The sequence below is a fragment of the Mytilus galloprovincialis genome, chromosome 3 (genome assembly GCF_965363235.1).
Source record: "Mytilus galloprovincialis chromosome 3, xbMytGall1.hap1.1, whole genome shotgun sequence".
Taxonomy (NCBI): domain Eukaryota; kingdom Metazoa; phylum Mollusca; class Bivalvia; order Mytilida; family Mytilidae; genus Mytilus; species Mytilus galloprovincialis.
The window spans coordinates 82329982-82351811 of NC_134840.1; the positions used below are offsets into that span (position 1 = coordinate 82329982).

A 21830-nucleotide genomic window follows, 5' to 3' on the forward strand; every position below is an offset into this window, starting at 1 on the left:
TTATGAATGTCAAGTATATTCTGTCTGGAGATATTCATATGTTCTTTCAAAAATCTTTTTTCACATTAATACAGCATCAACTTTAAGAATGTACCAGTGTAAAATTAATGCATGTTCTTATTTAGAATTTTCAAATCTGTTCTCACTTAGAATTTTCAAATCTGTTAAAAGTTTTCCAGTCAAGTTTCATTGCCTAGTCAGAGCTTGGCATGCTCAAGAAGATAATATCTGTTTTTTCACAGTGAATGACCTCCACATGTATACACTGAAGATTTTCTGTTGGATTACTCTTTAAATTTATGACAAATACACATGTAGTATTTTCCATGTAGAATAAATTAATATTATTTTTGTAACTGTCCTTGTACATTTATACTTAACTGATATTATACAGGAAGTTTATTAGACAGGCATTGAAAAAACAACAAAAACAAATACATTTCTGTGACAAGCTCCATTTTTAATATTGAACAGTTGACTGTTGTAGCAATTCTGTCTTGACAAAAATGCACACAAAATATATATCAAACCATGCAATTTCCTAAGTATGGGTAATGAGGTACTGGATGCTGCCTAAGATAATGATATGATTTAGAACCTCTTCATCACAGATGGACCCAGAAGAAGCTATGGATTTTGCTTTCATTGAGATCATTTCATATACATGGAGCCTTTCAATTGTAGAAAAAAATATTTGCTTAGGCTATTGTTTTGTATTTACTCAAGCTATTGTTTTGTCAATACATTTCATAAAAAATGACTCAATTTCTTCACGATTACATTTTCCATAATACATGTTAGGAAAAAGGAAAAAAAAGTTATGTTTTAATCTGTTTTGACACTTTGATAATTAAGTAAAAAGATCAGTGAATAAGTCACATTCTGACAGTACATTAAACAATAATTGAAGATAAAGACAAATTTTCTGTTTTACTGATGAATTTGTTCATTACATATTTACTGCAAATCGTTTACCATTAAATCAGATTGTTTTATTTCCAATGTGTTTTGTTCGGGGTTCTGCAATTTCTGCATGGTTTGGTGGCATTGGTTTTATATAAATACTAACAATAACAGAAACATTACATCAATAACAACAGGCTATAACAGATGTGCATGTAAAAAATATTTAAAAATAAATTATAAATGTACCAATGGGGATGTTCCAATTTCATTGAAACAACTTTAAATAAAACATCAATGAACGTTATAAAAAAAATTCTTCATGCACCAAAGTTTAATTAACTTCTCTAATGTGTCTTTGACGGACTATATTAACAAGTCATAAGAACTTTCAATAATAAAGACTTTTCCAAAAATAAATGTATTGAGGTGATCATGAGCTTTTTCCAAAAAACATTACTAAAAATAATCAACTGAAGAAGGTTGCAACCCCAATCCATTTGCTCATGTCCTCACCAAATTAAACTCTTTAAAGCATACATAGCAAGCAAACAAAAAATTAAAAACAAAACTTATTTTTTACCCTAATAAATCTTTATGAAATTTGTTAAAAGGAACAAAAAAATATTAAACAAAGATAAATAAATGACTGTAAAAGAAACTCAGAATATTAATGATTATCTTTTTTTTTATTCCATTTACAATATTTGACTGGAACTTGTTAATAAATGTTTTCAGCTAGTAAAAAAAAGAAATCTAATTTTGTAAAATCCTGGGGATTGTTTTTTCATTTAAATTCAGTATTCATGGATTTCCATTCGCAAGTTTAATGTTGAACATGGAATAATGATGATGAAAAAGGAATTTTGCATGGGAATATATTGTGCAGACAAAAATAAACACTTCAAATCACACACAGGAATGTAAAAAAGTGGGATACATCAAGTCTAACTTTTCTATCTCAATAAAAAAAACTCCTAGAAAAATAATATCCTTTTCCTTATGCGATACAACAACAATAAGCTTAAATGAACTGCATACACAATGCTGGTATTAAGCTAACAAATAATATGCATAACTATACTTCTCAAAGATATGTTCCTAGTACTAAGGTAACAATATGTTTCAAATCTTCGTAAACATTTACAAAACAAACAACAGCCCAATTATCATTTCTCTGTACTTGGTATTCAAGTAGTAAATATATTAACTATTCAGAAAGTTTTTAAACAGGGATGATATATTTCCTATTTGGAACTTTTAATTAAAAACAAATTGGGATTTCATAAAAAATAAAAATCTATCTAAAATTTGTTTTTGTATGTTTAATGATGTGGTTTGTTAACTGAATATAAAGTACAGTTTTGACAATCAAATTGTGCTATTAACTCTAGGATTTTATTAATATCGAGACTTGTTCTACTAACTGACCTATGTAAACCAACTATATTGAAATCAAAGTGCAAAATACAAGCACTTGTCATAAAAATAATAAACAAATTGTGTGCATCAATTAAAGTCAACAGTCTTTTTGTCTAATTTGTCCTTTTATACATACTAGTTAACAATTAAGAGATTCTACCCTACTATAGCCCTTTAACTTTTTCCAAAGTTTACTGTTAACAATTTGCATGTCACATTTGTGTAATGCCACAATTTATTTGTGGTGCTAATATCTTTACTAACAATTTGGCTCCATGTTATTAATGGAAAAAAATATATAATACTGTTAAAATAAATGGCTTTCCTTTGATATTATAAAAACAAAGTTGTTCTTAAGAGATTCATTCTCATATTTATTGGTGAATGCCCTAAAATAACTGTTTCATAGAAGTTCTAGTAGTCAAGGGGCATTACATTCCTGATTTTAACAATAAATATGGTAGTTCTTTGAAAATCATTATGTTGACTACTTTTTCTTTTCCTTTTTTTTTCTCAGAAAATTTAATTCAAGTTATAAACCTGGTATCTAAGATGAATTTTACCAGTACAAAAAGCAATATTAATAATCATGAAATGCAAAAAAAGAATTGTTTTCAATAAATAACACGGGACAGTTTATATAAGCGAACTCTACTTTTTATGAAATGACTATGTTTTAGACATATTCAGAAAAAATTTTCGAAAGAAAAAAAATGCCTGAAAACAGAAAAAAAATCTCCATTAATCATAGTTTTGAAAAAAAAAACAATTCCTTGATACCATTGGTTCAAAGGGCTTTTATACATTAACCTTTAGGAATACACAAAACCAATCAAATTGGAAAGTAAAAGATGTTAAGGTGGTACCTAACACTACAGGGAGATAACCCTGTAAAGTCAGCTAAACGTTTTAATTACGGTGTATTGTAAAAGGAATATCAAGCTTCTCAATAATCAAAATTGGTGTTTGTCAAATTGCTATTTAACCAGTGTATTTTTTCTGACAAAACGGTTGGTTCAAAATTTTTTAAATTTTAATATTTTTATTAGTCTCAAAGTAAATACTTTGACAAAATTTTATGAAAATTAAAGGAGCCAAATTAATTTTAATGAAAGTGTTGGGTACCACCTTAAAGAGGGTCAGACAAAAATAGTTGACATCTGTGAAGTATATCACACTGACCAAATAATATAGTTTGTATAGATTCTGATCATTTAAATAGAATTCCTTCCACAAGATTAACTTTTACTTTAATTATATAAACTCTTTCTGTCATCTATTTGCAGATATGTAGCAATGTCCTCGAAAGAGTTAAACATTAAAAATAACAAAACTTAAAAAAAAACTGGGATGATCAATAGTATACAAAAACTGCAATCTTAATTTGTTTTCACATTCTTATATTTCATTTATTGGCACATATAGAAGTATGATACATGTATAAAGAGTAACATAACTTAACAGTACAGTAAAGGTGAATATGCAAGAAGTGTTTTTTCTTCTTCTAAAAACGGGTTTACTAGATTTTAAAAAAATGTACTTTTTGTAACTTCTTCTCATTCAGAGACAAAAGTACAGCATAGAAGCCAATCTTTTTAATTCGACCAAATTTAAGAAGGAATAAAATTAATAAATTAAAAGTTTTTATTTCCTTTATAAGTATTGCTTTCTTTTCATTTGAGAAGAGTTTGGTATCAACCGAACAATTCTTTCTTTGTAGATAAAAAAAAACATATGACATTTCTTCATAGTGACAGATATAGTGCTTTAAAAAATATACTGAAGATACATTACTATGCTCAATACTGTATGTACCAAATCATAAGCCTTGTAGGTGATGCATTTTTTTTTTTTTTAGAAAAAAGGGGGAGTGTAAACAAATAATTGAAATCAAATATACCAGCATTTATTTTTCTTAATGTAGGGTAGCTGTGCTTTGATAGATCATATTTATGTTTAACAAAAAAATACTGCTTAACAGATACAAAAGTATAAAGAATAATCACCAAGCTACAATTTACACATTGAAATGGTTTGTTTGGTTGTTTTCTTAGAAGAAAAACTAATACTTTTTCTCCAAAAATTTTGAAAGGGGATATTAATAAGAAGAGTGGCTTACATAATGGTAAATACAGTATTTTAAAAAAAAAATGACAAGTTGAAAAAAAAAAAATTGGAATGGTGAATCATGCCCACAAAAAAGGCTACAGGCTTTTAACAAAAAAAAACCAAATACATTATAACAATGAATCCATATAACAGAGGGTTAAATATTCTAGATTATCATGTTTTATTGAGTGATTTTAACAAATCAACAAATATTTACACAAGTTTGTAAGACTATAACAAGTGCAATGGTAAGTTAACTGGAACAGCACTATCATACATTACTGTACTTTCATACATCTTTTATATAGTACACCCAAATAACAGTGGCCATAATAAGTGAATCAACATCTAGATATGGTACACCCAAATAACAGTGGCCATAATAAGTGAATCAACATCTAGATATGGTACACCCAAATAACAGTGGCCATAATAAGTGAATCAACATCTAGATTAATAACAAGAATCACTGATGTATATGTAAAGGTTTTAATAACTTGTAGCAAGCAAATTTATTTGACCAGTTGTGAGAAGAGATGAATCTGCTGGTTCAAAGGTAGTTTTCACAATAGCATACTTATTTTTTTTTTAGAGTTATCAGTGATTTATTTTGACAAACATGTTTTAGGAATTACACTCGATGTGATTTTTTTTAATAAAGTAGACTGCTAGATTCATATCTGTTAAATGCAAAACTAAAAAAAAACAAAATAAATATAAAATATATATATCCTTTATATCTAATTTAACAGAATCTTAATGCCATCTGTAAAGCTATTGTGTAAATAAATATGACCAAAGGAACAAAAAGTGCACACATACATTCAACCCTTCTCTTAAAACAAAACAAAATCTAAGTACAGTCAAAATGGCAGTCAATATAATGAAAATATGCAAGCAAAAGCAAGCCACTCTATGAAATCTGTTCATTACTTTGAAGAGTTTCTTAAATTTATTACTAAAACCTTTTTTGAGATTTTTTCTTTGGGGATATTTTTTCTTTATTTTTTGGTCATCTTACTTTGAAGTGATATATTTTTTTTATTAACCTTCAAAGCAACTTGTTTCATTTACAGGAAAAAAATAATTAGACAGGGAAGGAAAGCATTGTTGTCATGTCTTAAAACAAGGAATTCTAAAGTATTTACATGTTCAATAGCTGTTATCCTTACATTTTAATAACACAGACATATTCAAACAAACACTTTTCCACATCAACATGCAAGTCTAACACACTCCATAAAATTAAAATGATATGTGGCTCTACACACAAGTTTAACTATTGAAACTTTCAATACATGTGCATGCAATGGATTTTTGTTCATTTGATGTACTCTGGACGGATTCGTAACAGCAATGAAATCATTTTAAATACAATAAGACAAAAGCAAAGTTAAACTATTGAAATGTAAGATCTTTTATAAGAATGCTTTTCTTCCAAGTTATGTATATCTTATCTGTATCCTGTAAAATGATTAAAATAAAAATTTTATATTCCTTTTCAATAATAATATAAACTCTTCAAAGTAACTTCAAATCAGAAGAAAATTTCATACAATTTATCTCTCAATGACAAAAAAGGAATGGTAAGGTTCACACTCAAACAAAAACTCATGATAATTGTCCATACTCTCAATGGTGAATTTAATTCAGTAAATTTAATAGTGGTATCATGTTCATATAACAGTGTCTGTTATGTGGGATTTGCAATTAATTTTCATATATTTCTTTTTTTACTTTAATTTTTTTTAATTTTTTTTTTTTTTTTTACAATTTTATGATTATATCACATTTTTAACTTGCTTACATAAATGTTCATTTCAGAAATATATCAAAAGGATGATAGCAAGAAAAGACAATAGTTGATAATTATTATTCAGTAACTACAGGCTACAGGAAATAGTAAACTGCAATACCGACAATAATTACCAAATGTCCATTTCCAATCATATGCACCCTTTGTTTATTCATGAAACAACCTGGTCATACAGATTTTCTGTATTTACTGGGACATTGTGTTTTTTTTTTTATCATTTTCTATTTATTTCTTTTTTTTATTATTATTATTTTTTTTTATTTTTTTTATTTTATGATTTTTTTATTTTTTTTTTTTTTTTTTTTTTTATGAATTTTTCTTCTTTTTTTATTTTTCTATTTTTTTCCTTTTTAACATTTTTTTTTTAATTTTTTCAATACGTTTCGATATCAATTTCCTTTGAATGATTACAATAAATATTTTCTTATATACACATTAAAATAATCCATATTTGGATCTTTCATGCATTTATTCAATTTTGAAACTATACTGACAATGATTTTTTAAATGTAATTTAATTCTTTTCTAATACTTATGGTCTATATATGTATTTACATCATGAATTCTGATGACTTGACTAGACTATATTCATTCATATATAAGTATGAATGGACATTCACGAAACAAAAAATCTTCTACTTTTAAAGAGTATGATATTTACAATGGATTTCTACATAAAAAAGAAGTTTGAGATTAAATTCACCAATGAAAGCAAGGACAAAAATCTTATGTCTGCCAAGGATAGCAATGATAATATTATGAATTACCTATTTCTGTAACTGGCCTGGTAACATTCATGTATAAAACACATGAATTATGTGACTTCTGATTACTATTTAAAGCAATATTTATACTACAGAAGTCTTAACTAATTGTTAAAACTATTCTTAATTATCTTTTAATTTAAAAAAAAAATATGTCCATAGGACATCATCCTTTTTAACAATATCCTATTTCCATGTCCAGTGTGATTACACTGAACTGTGAAATATGGGTAAAAAACCTTATTTATCATCTATTTTAAAAGTTCTTAACTTATGGTTTCAAGTTGATGTTTTTTGCAACTTAATGGTAAGTAAACTAGCACTTCAGCCAGACACAGGATGGACAGACTGATGGAAGCACAGACTGGAAAACATAATACCCCCTACTATATCATTAAGACAAACAAATAGCTTTATCTTAAACACACAATATAAGTATGGTACAAAAGAGTGTTGAGTAGTCAATATCTTGTTGAGAGAGACGTTGTCTTTCAACTAATCCTAAAACTTAAATCTGAACAAATGAGCCTCAAGATCTCTCAAAGACTACTTTATGTTCATGTTGAGTATTTAATCCTTTATAATTTGATTCTAACAGGGTTTGTTGGGAGAACATACATTAAACTAAGGACTTTTGTTTCTATCTTTCAACAATTAATGCAAAAAAGTATCCCTACATGGAAAGGAATCCTGCCTAAGACCTAAGAAAATAAACCACAATATGTAGAATAATGTGATTTTGGTCAAAATAGCTTTTCTTACTGATGTATATAATCAAAACAGACCATGTTACACAAGCTATTAACTAGTATTTTTGTTTTATACCTAAACTTGTAAATTTTAAAATAGTTGTCAAATATATTTGTAAAAAAATTGCATAAAAGGGACATGAAGATAACAGTATAACAAATATGGATATGAAATATATGGCTAATATCCCTGACAGACATTTTTTACCATGTTAGGAGATAAAAAAAAAACAATATTTCCTGATCAACTAACAACTATAAAAATGGTTATTTTCAAACGTAAATAATATATCACACTTTAGTATAATAAAATAAATTGGAACACATTTTTTTTTCTATTTTCACCAAGTCTTTGATAACAGATTTCAATAAAAGGAAAATATATGACTAGAGGATAGATGAAACAGTTTAAGCCTCCATATACTTTATAACATAGAGCATTCACATGTTAACCAATGTTCTTGAGTTAAACAATTCTATCAAGACTTTATTTAAAAAGTAATTGAAAACTTAATTTAGCTGTTTAAATTGGACTGTGATTGAAAACTATCTAACGATTCGTTTTCAAAGGACAACATCTTTGTCAAATTAATTATCTGCAAGAAAATTGGTTAACATATGGATGAGTTCTGCTGTAAATATACCAAATTTTGTAATACATGTATATACCATTCTGATTACACAAAATTTCTGGAGAGTCATCAATTAATTATATTCTGATAGATTACAACATAAATTATATAACTTTTCAGCCATTTTTGAAAATTTTAAATCAAAGTTGCTATGGTTTGACTTTGGTTTAATTCACCAACTTTAAGTTGTTTCATCTGAACTATTTTGATCCAACATATAATTATATTTTGCATGGACATTTTTCTAAGAAGGGAGGTGATTGCATTAAAACATACATTTCTTTCTATCTGATTAATATTGAAAAGTATCACAGTTTGTTTGATAATTATAGATCCCTTAGTCAAGATATTTTGGTCATCTGCATAAGCCATCATTCTAGTTTTATTAACACTCTTCAGCAGTAACTTCATTGTATTACAAAATCTTCTTTTCATTATTGCTGTCTCTATAAATAATAAACTAATTATGGGTAACTAAAAATTTCATACTTTTATATTATATTACTTTTAAATAGAAAAGTTTCAATGAATTTTTCACTGAACTTGATAGATTCTTGACTAAATATACCCTCTACCAGTTTGCATAATTGTTTGTAACAAGTAAAGCAAAAGAAGGACGAAACGCATTACAAAGGATAAAGATTAGCTCCATTATCTGTGTATAATCCTTTTCAAAGACTTGGTGCATCACACAATATCACATGTCTCTAAATTGACACGCAAATCTACATAACAGTATCTACAACAATAAAACTTCCTGATTCTAAATATAACTATTTTGAAAGCTCTATTTTTAGCACTTTTAAAATATCACACAAGTTCAACTATAAAACTGCTTCATCAGGAATCTGCCTCTAACATTTCTAGGAATAGTTTGTGCATCATTACACGTCCATCTTTTTTAATGTCAAACCAATATTGTTTGGTGAGAAGTTTCATGTGAGTTAAGGATGGCAGCAACATGTATAAATGTCCAACTCTTCGTAGATTCCCAGAGTACCGATTCTTGACATATTCTAACAGAGCATCTTGTAGTCGGTCTTGTAATGCTTTTATAGCTTCACTATTTTCTATAATTACATCTGCAAAAAAAAATATATATATATTTAAACACACATATACCTAATTTTTATTTTTATGAAGGCATATTGGAATTATTACACCCAGCCTTTCTTCGAACTTTTAAGTGAGAATTCCTTTTGTTTTTTGTTTCATTTATATGTGGCCTAAGGACTGTATAAAATGTAGAAAGGGTTTTTTTTCCACATCAGCAAATAGGTTTTATAAGGATATAACTAATTACTTGACCATTCAAAATAAATAGGCCTGCCTATCAGAAAGTTATAAAAGGGTATAAAAATAAAAGTAAGATAATGGTGTTTTCAACATACAGTCATAAAGAAATCATTTTAAGAGTAATTTATTTAAAAACCTTATAAATGACATGCAAAATACCATATTTTTAATAAAACATCTAAAACGTCTATTGAAATAATCTGACATGTATATTGTTAGCAATTGGTCACAAATTTTCAAATGATTGAATTACTGATAGTGTTGAATGCCATTTTCAAAACTGCTGGTGGAAGCTTTTATTGGTTGAGGAAGCTGTAGAACCCACGATTGGAATCCTTGTAAACATACCTGTATTGCATAGTGTCATGGCTTTCAGAAGAAGGTATTCTTCTTTCGTAACACCCATATTGGTGAACTTTTTGGCAAGTTTTCTAGTGAGATTATCAAGTTCTAACGAACACTGGCATTGTTTGCTTTCATCTGGAGTAAGTTGAAGATCCTCAGCAAAGCGTATGTATGATGTATACGGACAAGATCTATACACCAGGTTGAGACAAAGTATTTCTAACCATGAGTGTTGTAATAAGTTCATTTGGTCACTTAATGACAGGTTGCAAAAACCTGGAAAACAAAAAAAAGTAAATAATTATTTTCATATTTTTTTTTATACATGTTAGAAGTTGTTGCAAAACAATCAACTTTCTTTTAAAAAAATTGAAGAAGAAAAAACACAGTGTTTATGGGCAACACTTTTAAATATAGGCAAATATAGTTATTTTCCCATTAATAAAGGGACATAACTTGAGTGGTGAAAGTGATGTTCAAATTCAATTTTAGTCTCTGTTTAGTGGTAATAATTTATTCAATAATTGTCCGATTGCTTAGTTTTATAAAAAGTATGCTGTGGCGAAGGAATAAAAAAATAAAAAAGAAGACCGGAATATTTAAATATTTGAACATTAAAATCTTTAGCCAATTGAAAATTCGTCAGACCTCTGCATCCTAATTATAATGTCTACCTGGTACTTGTTTGGCCCAGCTGATTGTAATGACAAGTTCTCTGTCGGCTAGATCTGATACTGCTGCTAAGAAACGAATTTCGTCACCCTGAAGATCTGGGTCAGGATTGGCATACAGTTTATCTAACTGCAATTCTATACTGCCCAACTGTGTTAAAATCTTATTCTCACACACTGAAAAATAAAATGTATCATTTCAATATTTACTTGTGTACAAGTTCTCAATTCATTGAAACAGTTTCTCTGTTTACTGTAACAGAGGATATTTATTAATTGCTAAGGTGCATTTTATATTGGTACTGGATTCCTGCTATATAATTTGATTCTTTGAGGAACAATACATTTGGTGGAGGAGCATCCATTGTTATTGTTTATCCAGATATATTTTAATTCCTTGTGCCCCACCACCAAATTTAATATCCAATGATCCTAAATTAAGTAGCTAAATTCATCAAATCGATTAAAGGGTCAGAATTTTAGTATTACAAATGCACACCAGTACTGTAATTTCACAGTTGCTAGTATTATCATGATTATAGAAGTAAACATAAAATTGTAATTATTCATAAGTTATAGAAGTAAACATAAAATTGTAATTATTCATAAGTTATCTCCCTTTGACCAATCTAATACCCACCTTCTATACAAGCTTTTTTCACCATAGGAAGGATATGTTGTATGATTGGCTGAGAATCTACAGTTCTCTTGTATTTCTGTCTGCCACCACGCACACGGTCTAAACGCACACCTGGAAAATACAAATTATAAATATTCAATTTCATTTCATCAGCAATTCATGACATTTAATCAAAACCATAAATTTCATTTGAACATGCAACATTAGTGCAATTTTATGCAACTTCGAAACATACAAATTAGTTTTCTTGACAAGAAAAGACATATATTTAGGAAGTAAATTATTAGAAGTAAATGACCTCGTGTTTCATTTTGATTTGTATCAACATAATAAGATCTAATGAAATACTCTGTGTAATATTCCATTAAACAAGGTAGCCCATGGCTCAATTTGTTTTAAACAAGAAAATACACAGCTGGAAGACGCTGACACAGACAAAAAATTACCATTAATGTCTACAAGATACCTACTTTATTCAATTTCTTTAACATATTGATTAAAATTAAAATCTCAAAGCCCACTTTTTTTCTCATGACTTCTTTTATTGAAGTAAAGTTTAAACTTTAACTGAACTTTCGATGAATCAATAATTTTATTTACTGAACATATTTATAGCTCCGCCACAACAATGTACCCATCAATACTTTGTTTACATCTTTTCCATAATCAATTACCTTTACAATCATTTATAATTCATCTAACAAATTACAAGTGAAGCATCATTTTCTGATTACATTACAAGTGTGCCAAACAATTACTGAGGGAATAATGTATCTCTCTTTACCAAGATGTGATTAATTATCTTGGCAATCTATGTTTAATTCTTGCAATGCCTGTATGATGTTTTCAAATTGTATATTTTTATTATTTCAGATCTTGATTTGTTTGGGATTGATTTAATTATGAAAATGACATACAAACACGACATTTGCATCTGTTTTTATACACTGTAATATGGAACTAATGTTGGTTTGGCACCTGATATTTCATTTTTCAAATGTCAGTCATGCCACTTAAGTGCATCGTGCATGCATGCTGACATTTTCAAAAGTTAACAAGTATTTGATATTATACATGTTAGATGGTTTTTCTGTCTTTTATGAACATTGGATAACCGCTCAATATAAACTTAGAACATAATGTTTGTCCCATGCATGCTGGCATTTAAGAAATTGATATTATATACTTTGCATCAGGTTTTAGACAATGTTAGATGTGTTTTCCAATTTCTATGAACATAAGGGTGACATAAGGTTACTGCTCAATTTAAACTAAGAACATAAGCTTGGTCTCAGATAAGCTAAATAAGATAACGTATTGCTCGTTATTAACAATTTGATACATTATATAACACATAGTTCTATGCACTTAGTTTGGGTACAACTCAAATTAATTAACTTAAGCATCTACAGTGTCTCAAATCATCTAAAGATTACTAAATAACATTTCCTAGTAGTTATCTGATCCCTAACACATAATGTTTTGTAGATAGATGTCTTATTTGTTTGTTACATTTCAAATTACGGAAGTGTTCTCTTCAGTAATAGATTCTTTGAAACTGACCTCCGACAGTTCATGATTAAGTGCCTTATATATATAAACTAGCTGAATAAATGTTGTTATACATCCCATTGAAGTGAATACTAAGTTTCCCATCTTTTGCCACAAACAAGGAATTTCATTATTCTTCTCACACTTTACAGTAGACATGACATTTAGAATGGTGGTTAAAAGGCTTCTTTGATTTTACCAGCGGTCAATTATCCTGCTTTTCAAGGTAATAAGTTCTGTTTTACATACAAAGAGTGGGATCGGTTAGCTGATTCTCTATGTAACAATAAGGTCTTATATTTCATAGACAAATAACATTGCCTATTCGATATATTGATTTATCTAAATGATACAAGCCTAGTTTACTAAATAACCAAAGACCTTGAATGAATACTTCTTCCTAATATGGGTAAAACACAGAATTTCTCATAAGTTGGAACTTTTGTACACAATTCCTTGAAAGAGTACCAGTTATAACTGAAACCCTGCATGTATTAACAAATCTTTTGCAAGTACTCAATAATATTCTAATTTTATGATGTATTAACAAATCCTTTGGAAGTAGTCAATAATATTTTAATTTTATCAGTTGAAACTAGGGTAAATTTAAGGTAAAGTCACTCAAGGCAAGATGTTTCACTTTAGAAATACTAATAACTTGAAACAGCTCCTAATAAAATTCACATTGAAATATCAAGTTGCGAGAAAAGTGTTCGAAAAAAACCAGATACAATTTTGATTGTAAAGTACACAAGAAATTTGAAATTTAATTTAACTCTTGTTATATAATAGTAAAATGTGTTTCTATTGTGAATTGTGAATTGAATGTATGACTTTCTGTTTCATTAGATTCTGAGCTCTTTCCATTAGATTCAGATATGCAAAATCAGCTTAGCAAATAAAGAAATCAATGCCTACTTTTTCCCATAATCTATACTGCCGATCTTGACATTTACTTAGAGAACACAAGTATACAAATTGTACAACAATTTGATAATATTCTGCATAATTAAGGGACTTTTGGACAAGGCTTATCTATTGATATGAGGATATTTATTACACAGAATTCATGGTAAACAAACTTGTTTTCGTCATCCAGTCATCCATTACAGAGTAAAGAAATACATTGAATATGGATTTTACCACCGTTATTTCCACTTAGGAAATTCAACTTCTCAAACCTACATGCCTATGTGAATAAGTTGGAAAAAAATCATACAATGAGCCACTGTGACGATTTAGTTAAAAAATCATATAAATTTGATAAAACAATTTAGTAAGCTGACAAAGAATTATAGAAATATTTACAACTTTGAATAATTATATATAACAAGTGTTAGTTATAAAAAAAAATGTTAATAGTTAAAAATCCTGTGTACATATCCATCTTATTGAAATATTTTCTGGTTTAATTGACAACTAAGGAAGAAATGACACTCATCATCATTATCAATTTCACATCAAATAATGGATCTATTCTTGGTAATTTACTTCCTTCACAGTATAATTAAAATACAAATAAATTGGAAATCAGTGAAGCCATAGAGACCATTAACCTAGCTAAAAGGCCATTAATTACATATTTTGCTACACCCTTAGTTTAAATTTCTTAACCATATGCACATCAACCATTTCACCACTCATCACTGAAGAGCAATAATCCCCTTGTATCCAGAAGCTTATATATGAAGTGATAAGTACTCTTTTAAGCATGTGATGGTACTGGAACAATAATAATTACGTCAGAACAATATACCAGATTCTCACAACCAAAACATCCAAACATTAACCGATACTTAATTTCTATTCACACTGAAGTGAAGTGTACTGAATCACTTTTTAAATACTATTTTCAATGCAAACTGTGTAAACATGTAACAAAAAATATCCAATATAAATTGCTGATAAGTGGATTATAAATAAGCAATGTTTAGAAGCATAGAACTAATTTTGCGGCAGAATCATTCGATTACGTAATACCATTTGAAAACAAGGCCTCTAATTTAATTTTCCATTTTAAACAAGTGTGATGATGAGGAAGAAAAGTCTTTTATTGAACAATATTGCATTAACTTCAGTTGATGATGAATCTATTCTAAGTTTGACAAAAGAGCTCGTAATATCTTTTAACAGTTCCAAAATGACAAGTGGGAAACATGTGCTCCATAATTTAACTAAATTAAAAGAACCAAAAAAAGTCCAATGTAATTCTATGGGAAACTAGTCCAAATCCACTAGATTATTTTGAACATTGGTATTAATATTTTCAACACATCAAGAAAACACAGTTCCTTTGTGGTGAGAACATACAGGGTTTACATGACATGCAAATGAGGAACGAGGTAGAAAGGAAAATGTACGTTCTGAACTGCCTCCTGAAAGACTTGAATTTGTTGGCATTTAAATATTAAAATGAGCAATTAATAAAGAATCAGTTTAATTAAAATGTAAAATGTCTGCGTACTGAGGTACAAAAAGTGTTAATTTGAACTGATGAAAAAAGTTAAACCACAGAAGTGCAAGATAAAAAAAAATGCACCAGATACACAAGTAAAAATTTAAACATACAGTCTGATACAGACTACATACTGTAACTGAATATATTATAACTTAGGCCATAGTTATTATATTTTTAGTTTTACGAAATTTTTTGACAAAACCAATGGGTAGGAGGACGAAAAAAAAAACAAAAAAAAAACTGCTGGTGCTGATTTTTTTTTTTAATACCAACCGTCAATATCAAAAAAAAATATTTTTATTTCACCAGGAGATTTTCTACTAGTGTAACAACTATTTTTTTTTCTTGACAAGGTTTGAATTGAAAATCAATGTGCAACAACTTACTAAATCACCAAGAGCATAAATTTAGATTCTTTCATGCAGTTATGAACTAAAATTTATTTTTTTTTGCATGAAAAACACTGGGTCGGAGGAGAAAAAATAAATAAAAATCAACATTTTTAATTTTATTTTTTTTCCTATTTGGCAAAAATTAGGGTAGGAGGGTTCGTAAAACTAAAAATAAAAAAACTACGGCCTTATGGTATACTAGGTTCTGAGGTTGTAAGAACAAAATTATCAGACAAATTTTGTACTCTTCTTGGTAGAATGTTGCAACATCACATGTATAAGACCAGTTCCTTTTAAGCAATGTTTTCGAAATCATTAGTTTCCATTTATTTGTACACAACTTTTTAAGGACTACAACACTAAGAAAATATAAATGTAATAAATCAGACATACTACGCATCTGCGAAAATAATATCGTAAAAAAAAAGTCCCTCATTTGTTTTACCTAGTTGAATCTTTTGTGTCCTTGGTATTCAAATTTCACATAAATAAATAAGTCATATGTCAAACAGGTATAACACATTTGTTTACTGATAAACACAGAGATTATTTTCATCACTTGACCACAAGCAGTGGACAGTTGTGTAAAATATTGATGTCACATTTCTAACATGTGTCCCTTATTTCTATTTATGTCCAAAAGTTGTCATTTATCAAGAGTCAAGGCCATACTATAGCTGTTGGTCATTACTTCAGCAAACAAATATAACTAGTCCAAATGACCTATCATACTGGACATTAACAAGTGTGTGATTCAGATTGTGGACGACATTTAAAGTCAAATTTTGTCTCGGTTCCATTTCTCATCTATCTAATGGGTTATAAAATGATTTGTCATAAGACATTTACTTTTCCTGGCATAGCTTCAAAACATGTAAAACAAATGATAATTTGAATGTTTCCTCATCTGCAGATACCTAGAAACCAAAAGCCCTATCAGTACTTTCTTAACAGGCCAAAGTTAAAGGTCTAAGAGGTCTAAAATTCCATAAAAACCATTCTGGAGTTCCAGAAAAATTTCAGGAACTGTATAGAAAGTGAATTACTTGTATCCTTTCAATAGTCCTTAAAAGACTAAAGACCAAGACTTTGAGGGATTGTATCTACCTGAGGTGGTCTTGTTGTATACAAACAAAGCAGCTAATCACCAGTGTACATATCATGGTGGTCAAGGAAAAGAGAGAAAAACTTGAAAAAATATTATGCAACTTTATTGGAACAAAGTTCAGGCAAAGGTCAAGGCTGATCATTTACCTGATTAGTGATAGCAAAATACTTACTATAATATCAAGCATGCTATAAGCCAATTGTACCTTTACTTCTTTTATGAACCAAGTTTGTAGGGAAACATACTAAAACTGATTGATTATTGGTACCAAGTTATAAGTTAAGGCTGTTTAATTGTTAATATTTTGTGAACTTTGTTTTGTCTGTTTGGCTTTTATCTTTATGCTATGTTGTTGTTCCTCCTTTTTCAAATTGTGTTTTTATCATATCCCAACCATTTGAAAATTTATCAATAATCACCCATATAAATTTGTAAAGTTCATACGCAAGTCAACAGAAATGTGTATAAAAAGAAATGTAAAATCAGATTTGATTCATTATCAAACCAACATAAGCTGGTTATTGTGGTTAACACGGACAGAATTCTAGTTGACAATGTTTACGAAATTGATGAAGGTAAAAGCAGTGCGTAGAGGCCTGAGGTGAAAGCCGTCATCAGTTTAAAACACATCGAAATCAAAGTACAGATTTATGACTTCCTTAAGAAGCTTTACTTTTTCTAACTGTGTAAGAACCAGTATGTACCAGGAAAACAAAGCTAGAGACAATAAATCATTTGTATTTTACCTGAAGCAAACAGCTGATGAATAATGTTTTATATCGTAAGTACATATCTCACCGCAAATGTGCTTATGTGGTTTAGGTGTGAAGAGAGGTCACCGATCATTTATGGTAAGATTGCCTGCTGGACATATTGAGAGAACAAAACTCTATTTGTTTTAACAGCAAAAGATCATTGACGCTTTCTTCACCTTCCAAAGCAGCTTTAAGCCACAAAGAACTAAAATAAAGTTTCTGAATGACAGAAGTACATCAAACTATCACAATTATGTACTGTGGATTCATTATTACTGTTGGATAACAATTTTTGTGAATTTCCAATAAACTTATAACAATTTTTTTTGCGAAACCACGAAATGCAAGTATCCATGAAAACACAATTTTTCTTCAATCCACAAATTTGGTATTCAAGAAAATCCCCAGTAGTATTCTTTACAGACTCTCCACCAGAGTTTAATGAAGTTGATATAAGCCATTTTAAGCTACTTAACAGCCTTCAACCATGATAGAAACCAATACAGTACAGTTGGCTATAAGAGACCTTGACATGAAAAACGTGAAACTTTTCAAGCCCAAAAGTTAATGGCTGAATTTATAACAAAACAATTTCCAAAAAGCAAATATGACGGACATTAACCAACTACAGGCTCCTGACTTGGGATTGGCCCATAAAGAATGAGATAAACATGTTTGTAAGAGTCAAACCTATCACGAACCTGGGACAGTATTGTAACTGCACCACACACAAGAACAAACAAAAAACAATGGCATTTGGTTTTAAACTCAAACAAGAACCCCATCAGTAATTTCTAGTAGTTTTGCACTTTTATAGTTTCTTCTGCTGACAAGGCTTTTTTTCTCTCTAAGAATAATGAAATAACTATATATGTGAATGTTCCTTCAGGGCTTTTTATCACTTATGTCCAAATACAGCAATATAACAACTTTTTGATTGATCAAATAGCCCTTACATACAAGATATTACATATATTTAGACCTCGGTTTCTATTAATAAATTGACATAGTTTTTTTTAGGTGTACGACAACCTAGATGACTGATATTGCATGCATGTCACTGACATTCAACGTGATTCAGTTATTATGTAAACCGCAGATAGTAGTTCAGCAAGATCAACATGAGAGAGGATCTTATGCAGGAAAAAAGGCCTAATCGTACCATTATCTCAATCAATTTAAAAAAATTGTTATTAATCTATCTGGTTTCTAAAAAATGTAGTTGTAAAGCTCTACTGTTCTATATTAAGTAAGCATTTTTATCATAAATGTAGTTGTACAGCTCTACTGTTCTAATTATTAAGTAAGCATTTTTATCATAAATGTAGTTGTAAAGCTCTACTGTTCTATATTAAGTAAGCATTTTTATCATAAATGTAGTTGTACAGCTCTACTGTTCTAATTATTAAGTAAGCATTTTTATCATAAATGTAGTTGTAAAGCTCTACTGTTCTATATTAAGTAAGCATTTTTATCATAAATGTAGTTGTAAAGCTCTACTGTTCTATATTAAGTAAGCATTTTTATCATAAATGTAGTTGTACAGCTCTACTGTTCTATATTAAGTAAGCATTTTTATCATAAATGTAGTTGTACAGCTCTTATAACTGTTCTATATTAAGTTAGAATTTTTATTATTACTCTTAGGTAATCACAATACATTGTAGTCAGAAAGATCTTCACCAAGTATGATAACAAAAAATGATAAATTTTCAAGGATTTCATATTTCCTGATTTATTCAGATTTAAGGGTTTTATTTTCGCATTTAGCTCTTGAACTTCCTTTACTTTAAAATTCATGCAAGTTTTTTTGATTGAGTTAAGTCTGCCAATTGATATTTTATCGTATGTTTTTCTTTGTTGTGATGTTATGCTATTGTTTCAGAAAAAGGGAGAAGGTTTGGATCCATTAAAACGTTTAATCCCGCTGCAAATGTTTGCACCTGTCCTAAGTCAGGAATCTGATGTACAGTAGTTGTCGTTTGTTTATGTAATATATACGTGTTTCTCGTTTCTCGTTTTGTTTATATAGATTAGATCGTTGGTTTTCCCGTTTGAATGGTTTTACACTAGTAATTTTGGGGCCCTTTATAGCTTGTTGTTCGGTGTGAGCCAAGGCTCCTCTGCAAGGCTGTATGGGTAGCAATAATAGCAGATACTTAACAGCAAACCAACACAAAGTTTCAACAAAAACAGGCATCTAGAGGTCATTATATAATTTACTTCAAGAATAAAGTAAGCTCTACATTGCCAAATGTGGACAAATGGCAACAACAGACACAAGCAAAGAATGAACAGAAACATACAAAAACTTTATACTTGCTCATTTAGATAAAATAAATCAAGACGGTGACAAACAGCCATATAACTTGACCTGGTATGGACACATAAAAAAAGTGGGGGCATAATAGTTTTATATGATCATGAGTATTCTATCAGTGAAAGAAAAGTATTCTGGATTATTTGTTTCTGAGCATTTCACAGTTTACCTGATAGACAAAATTTTTTTGATATCTCAAATGCCTTAAAGATCCTTATTTTGCCTAATTTCTTGAAAACTTCAAAGAGAAAATAACATAAAAAAAAAATAATTGGTGCACTGCACTAAGTTAGATAGGGATAAACATCTTCTACGGTTGAAGGTTAAAAAACTCATTACAACCCGAATTAGGCCTTTAATTCAAACTGTTGGCCAAACAGATGTTTGATAGATAGCTTTTTGGTCAAAGATGAAACTATTTCTTAAAAGTCATGACATAAACCTAATTTATATATAGTAATTTACACAATACACCAATTTATAAAAACAAAAAATTGCTCTAGGGTTGATATAGTTCGCATACTAATTATTAACCCTGACACCAACATTTCGCAATACTTGACCGCTAAGCAGGTCAAACAAGTGGACGTCATATACACCCATATTTAAATAATAATTTGCTTAACAAAATGAGATTATAAAATGTACTAAAGTTTGTCAACAAGAAAATTTGAATAAATTCTGTCTGTTATCAGAAGGAAGTTTACTTTGTTCAAATAGCTTAATTTTCAAATCCTCATTATAAATAAGCCTGTTTTAAGTAAAAGTGTGTGAAAATGATCAGCCTAACTTTCAATTACTGTAAAGTTGTTTAATTATCATCGAACCTATATGAAAACATATTAAACTGCATTTTGAAGTACAATATTTACTATACTACAAACTGCCAGGTACCTAAAGAGAAGCAACCAAAAAAAAAAAATTTAAACCAAAAATATGTTGTGAAGAAATTCATTAGGAAATAGGGAGAAAATCAGAATTTGTCAATTCATTCAAACCTTGACCTGGCAAACAAAACTTTAAATTTCGTAATTTCAAAGTTCAACTATTCTTAAAAGATATATTTAAAAGGCTTACTGAGGACATGATTTGTTATCACTTTATGACGGTGTGCTTATTTACCACCTTATACATCCTGGATAATCATAAGCGGGGTAAATGGACAATAATTTTTTCAAAGAATCTTTTTCTTCTACACAAAAAAGAAATATAAAATATGAATGCTAAGCTTTCTTTAAATCATATTCTGAAACAGATTGAAGCCCACAAATAACTTGGCTTTAAAAGTTTTTTTTAAAGTCATATTTGAAAACTGATCGAAGCACACAAATCACTTGGCTATAAAAGCTTCATGAACAGCGAATGGCTCAGCAGCAGTGATTTCTAAGGGTCTTTCAAAAAACATGAAGAATGTCTATATATTGATATTTATATGTACAGAAACCGAAAAAAGCCGATATACCAACTAAAAGCTAATTTGATTGGAATTTTCTCGCAGACTAATTACAAAGTATCCCACAACTTCGATTATAGAAAATCGAATCTGCCAAGGCCGTATTCAAGACAAAAAGCTTTTCAACGAACTGAATGGCGAAGGAATAAATAATGCATAAGAAACATCCTACTCATTTCAATACTGTGTAAAACTTACATGAAAAAAATAGGCAGGCTTTAATTTTTAGCAAGTTAATATGATTTTTCTATTAATTGTCATATCTTCATTTAACACAACATTTACAATTAACTGACAATTCAATTTGGCACTTATATATCTTCATGCTTGGCTTAAATGACATTCCTATCATACAACATTTAAAATATCATTGATATCAATGTTTTTCAATGATAAAAATCTTCTTAAAATGTAATTTCATGACATATTATCTATTTTATGACTTA

At 29.0% G+C, this 21830-nt stretch overlaps 1 protein-coding gene across 3 annotated transcripts in view; it reads right to left on the reverse strand.

Moving 5' to 3' along the window:
- Positions 1 to 439: 439 nt before the first annotated feature.
- LOC143069128 (steroid hormone receptor ERR2-like) overlaps positions 440 to 21830 on the reverse strand; it is a 58814-nt gene continuing 37423 nt past the window's right edge. For all 3 annotated transcript variants that reach the window (XM_076243601.1, XM_076243603.1, XM_076243602.1), the window contains 4 exons: positions 11348 to 11458; positions 10711 to 10884; positions 10040 to 10312; positions 440 to 9477 (listed from right to left, as the gene is read on the reverse strand). In XM_076243601.1, the coding sequence (XP_076099716.1) occupies positions 9236 to 9477; positions 10040 to 10312; positions 10711 to 10884; positions 11348 to 11458 (800 nt within the window). In that variant the 3' untranslated portion in view covers positions 440 to 9235. The remainder of the gene's footprint in view (positions 9478 to 10039; positions 10313 to 10710; positions 10885 to 11347; positions 11459 to 21830) is intronic.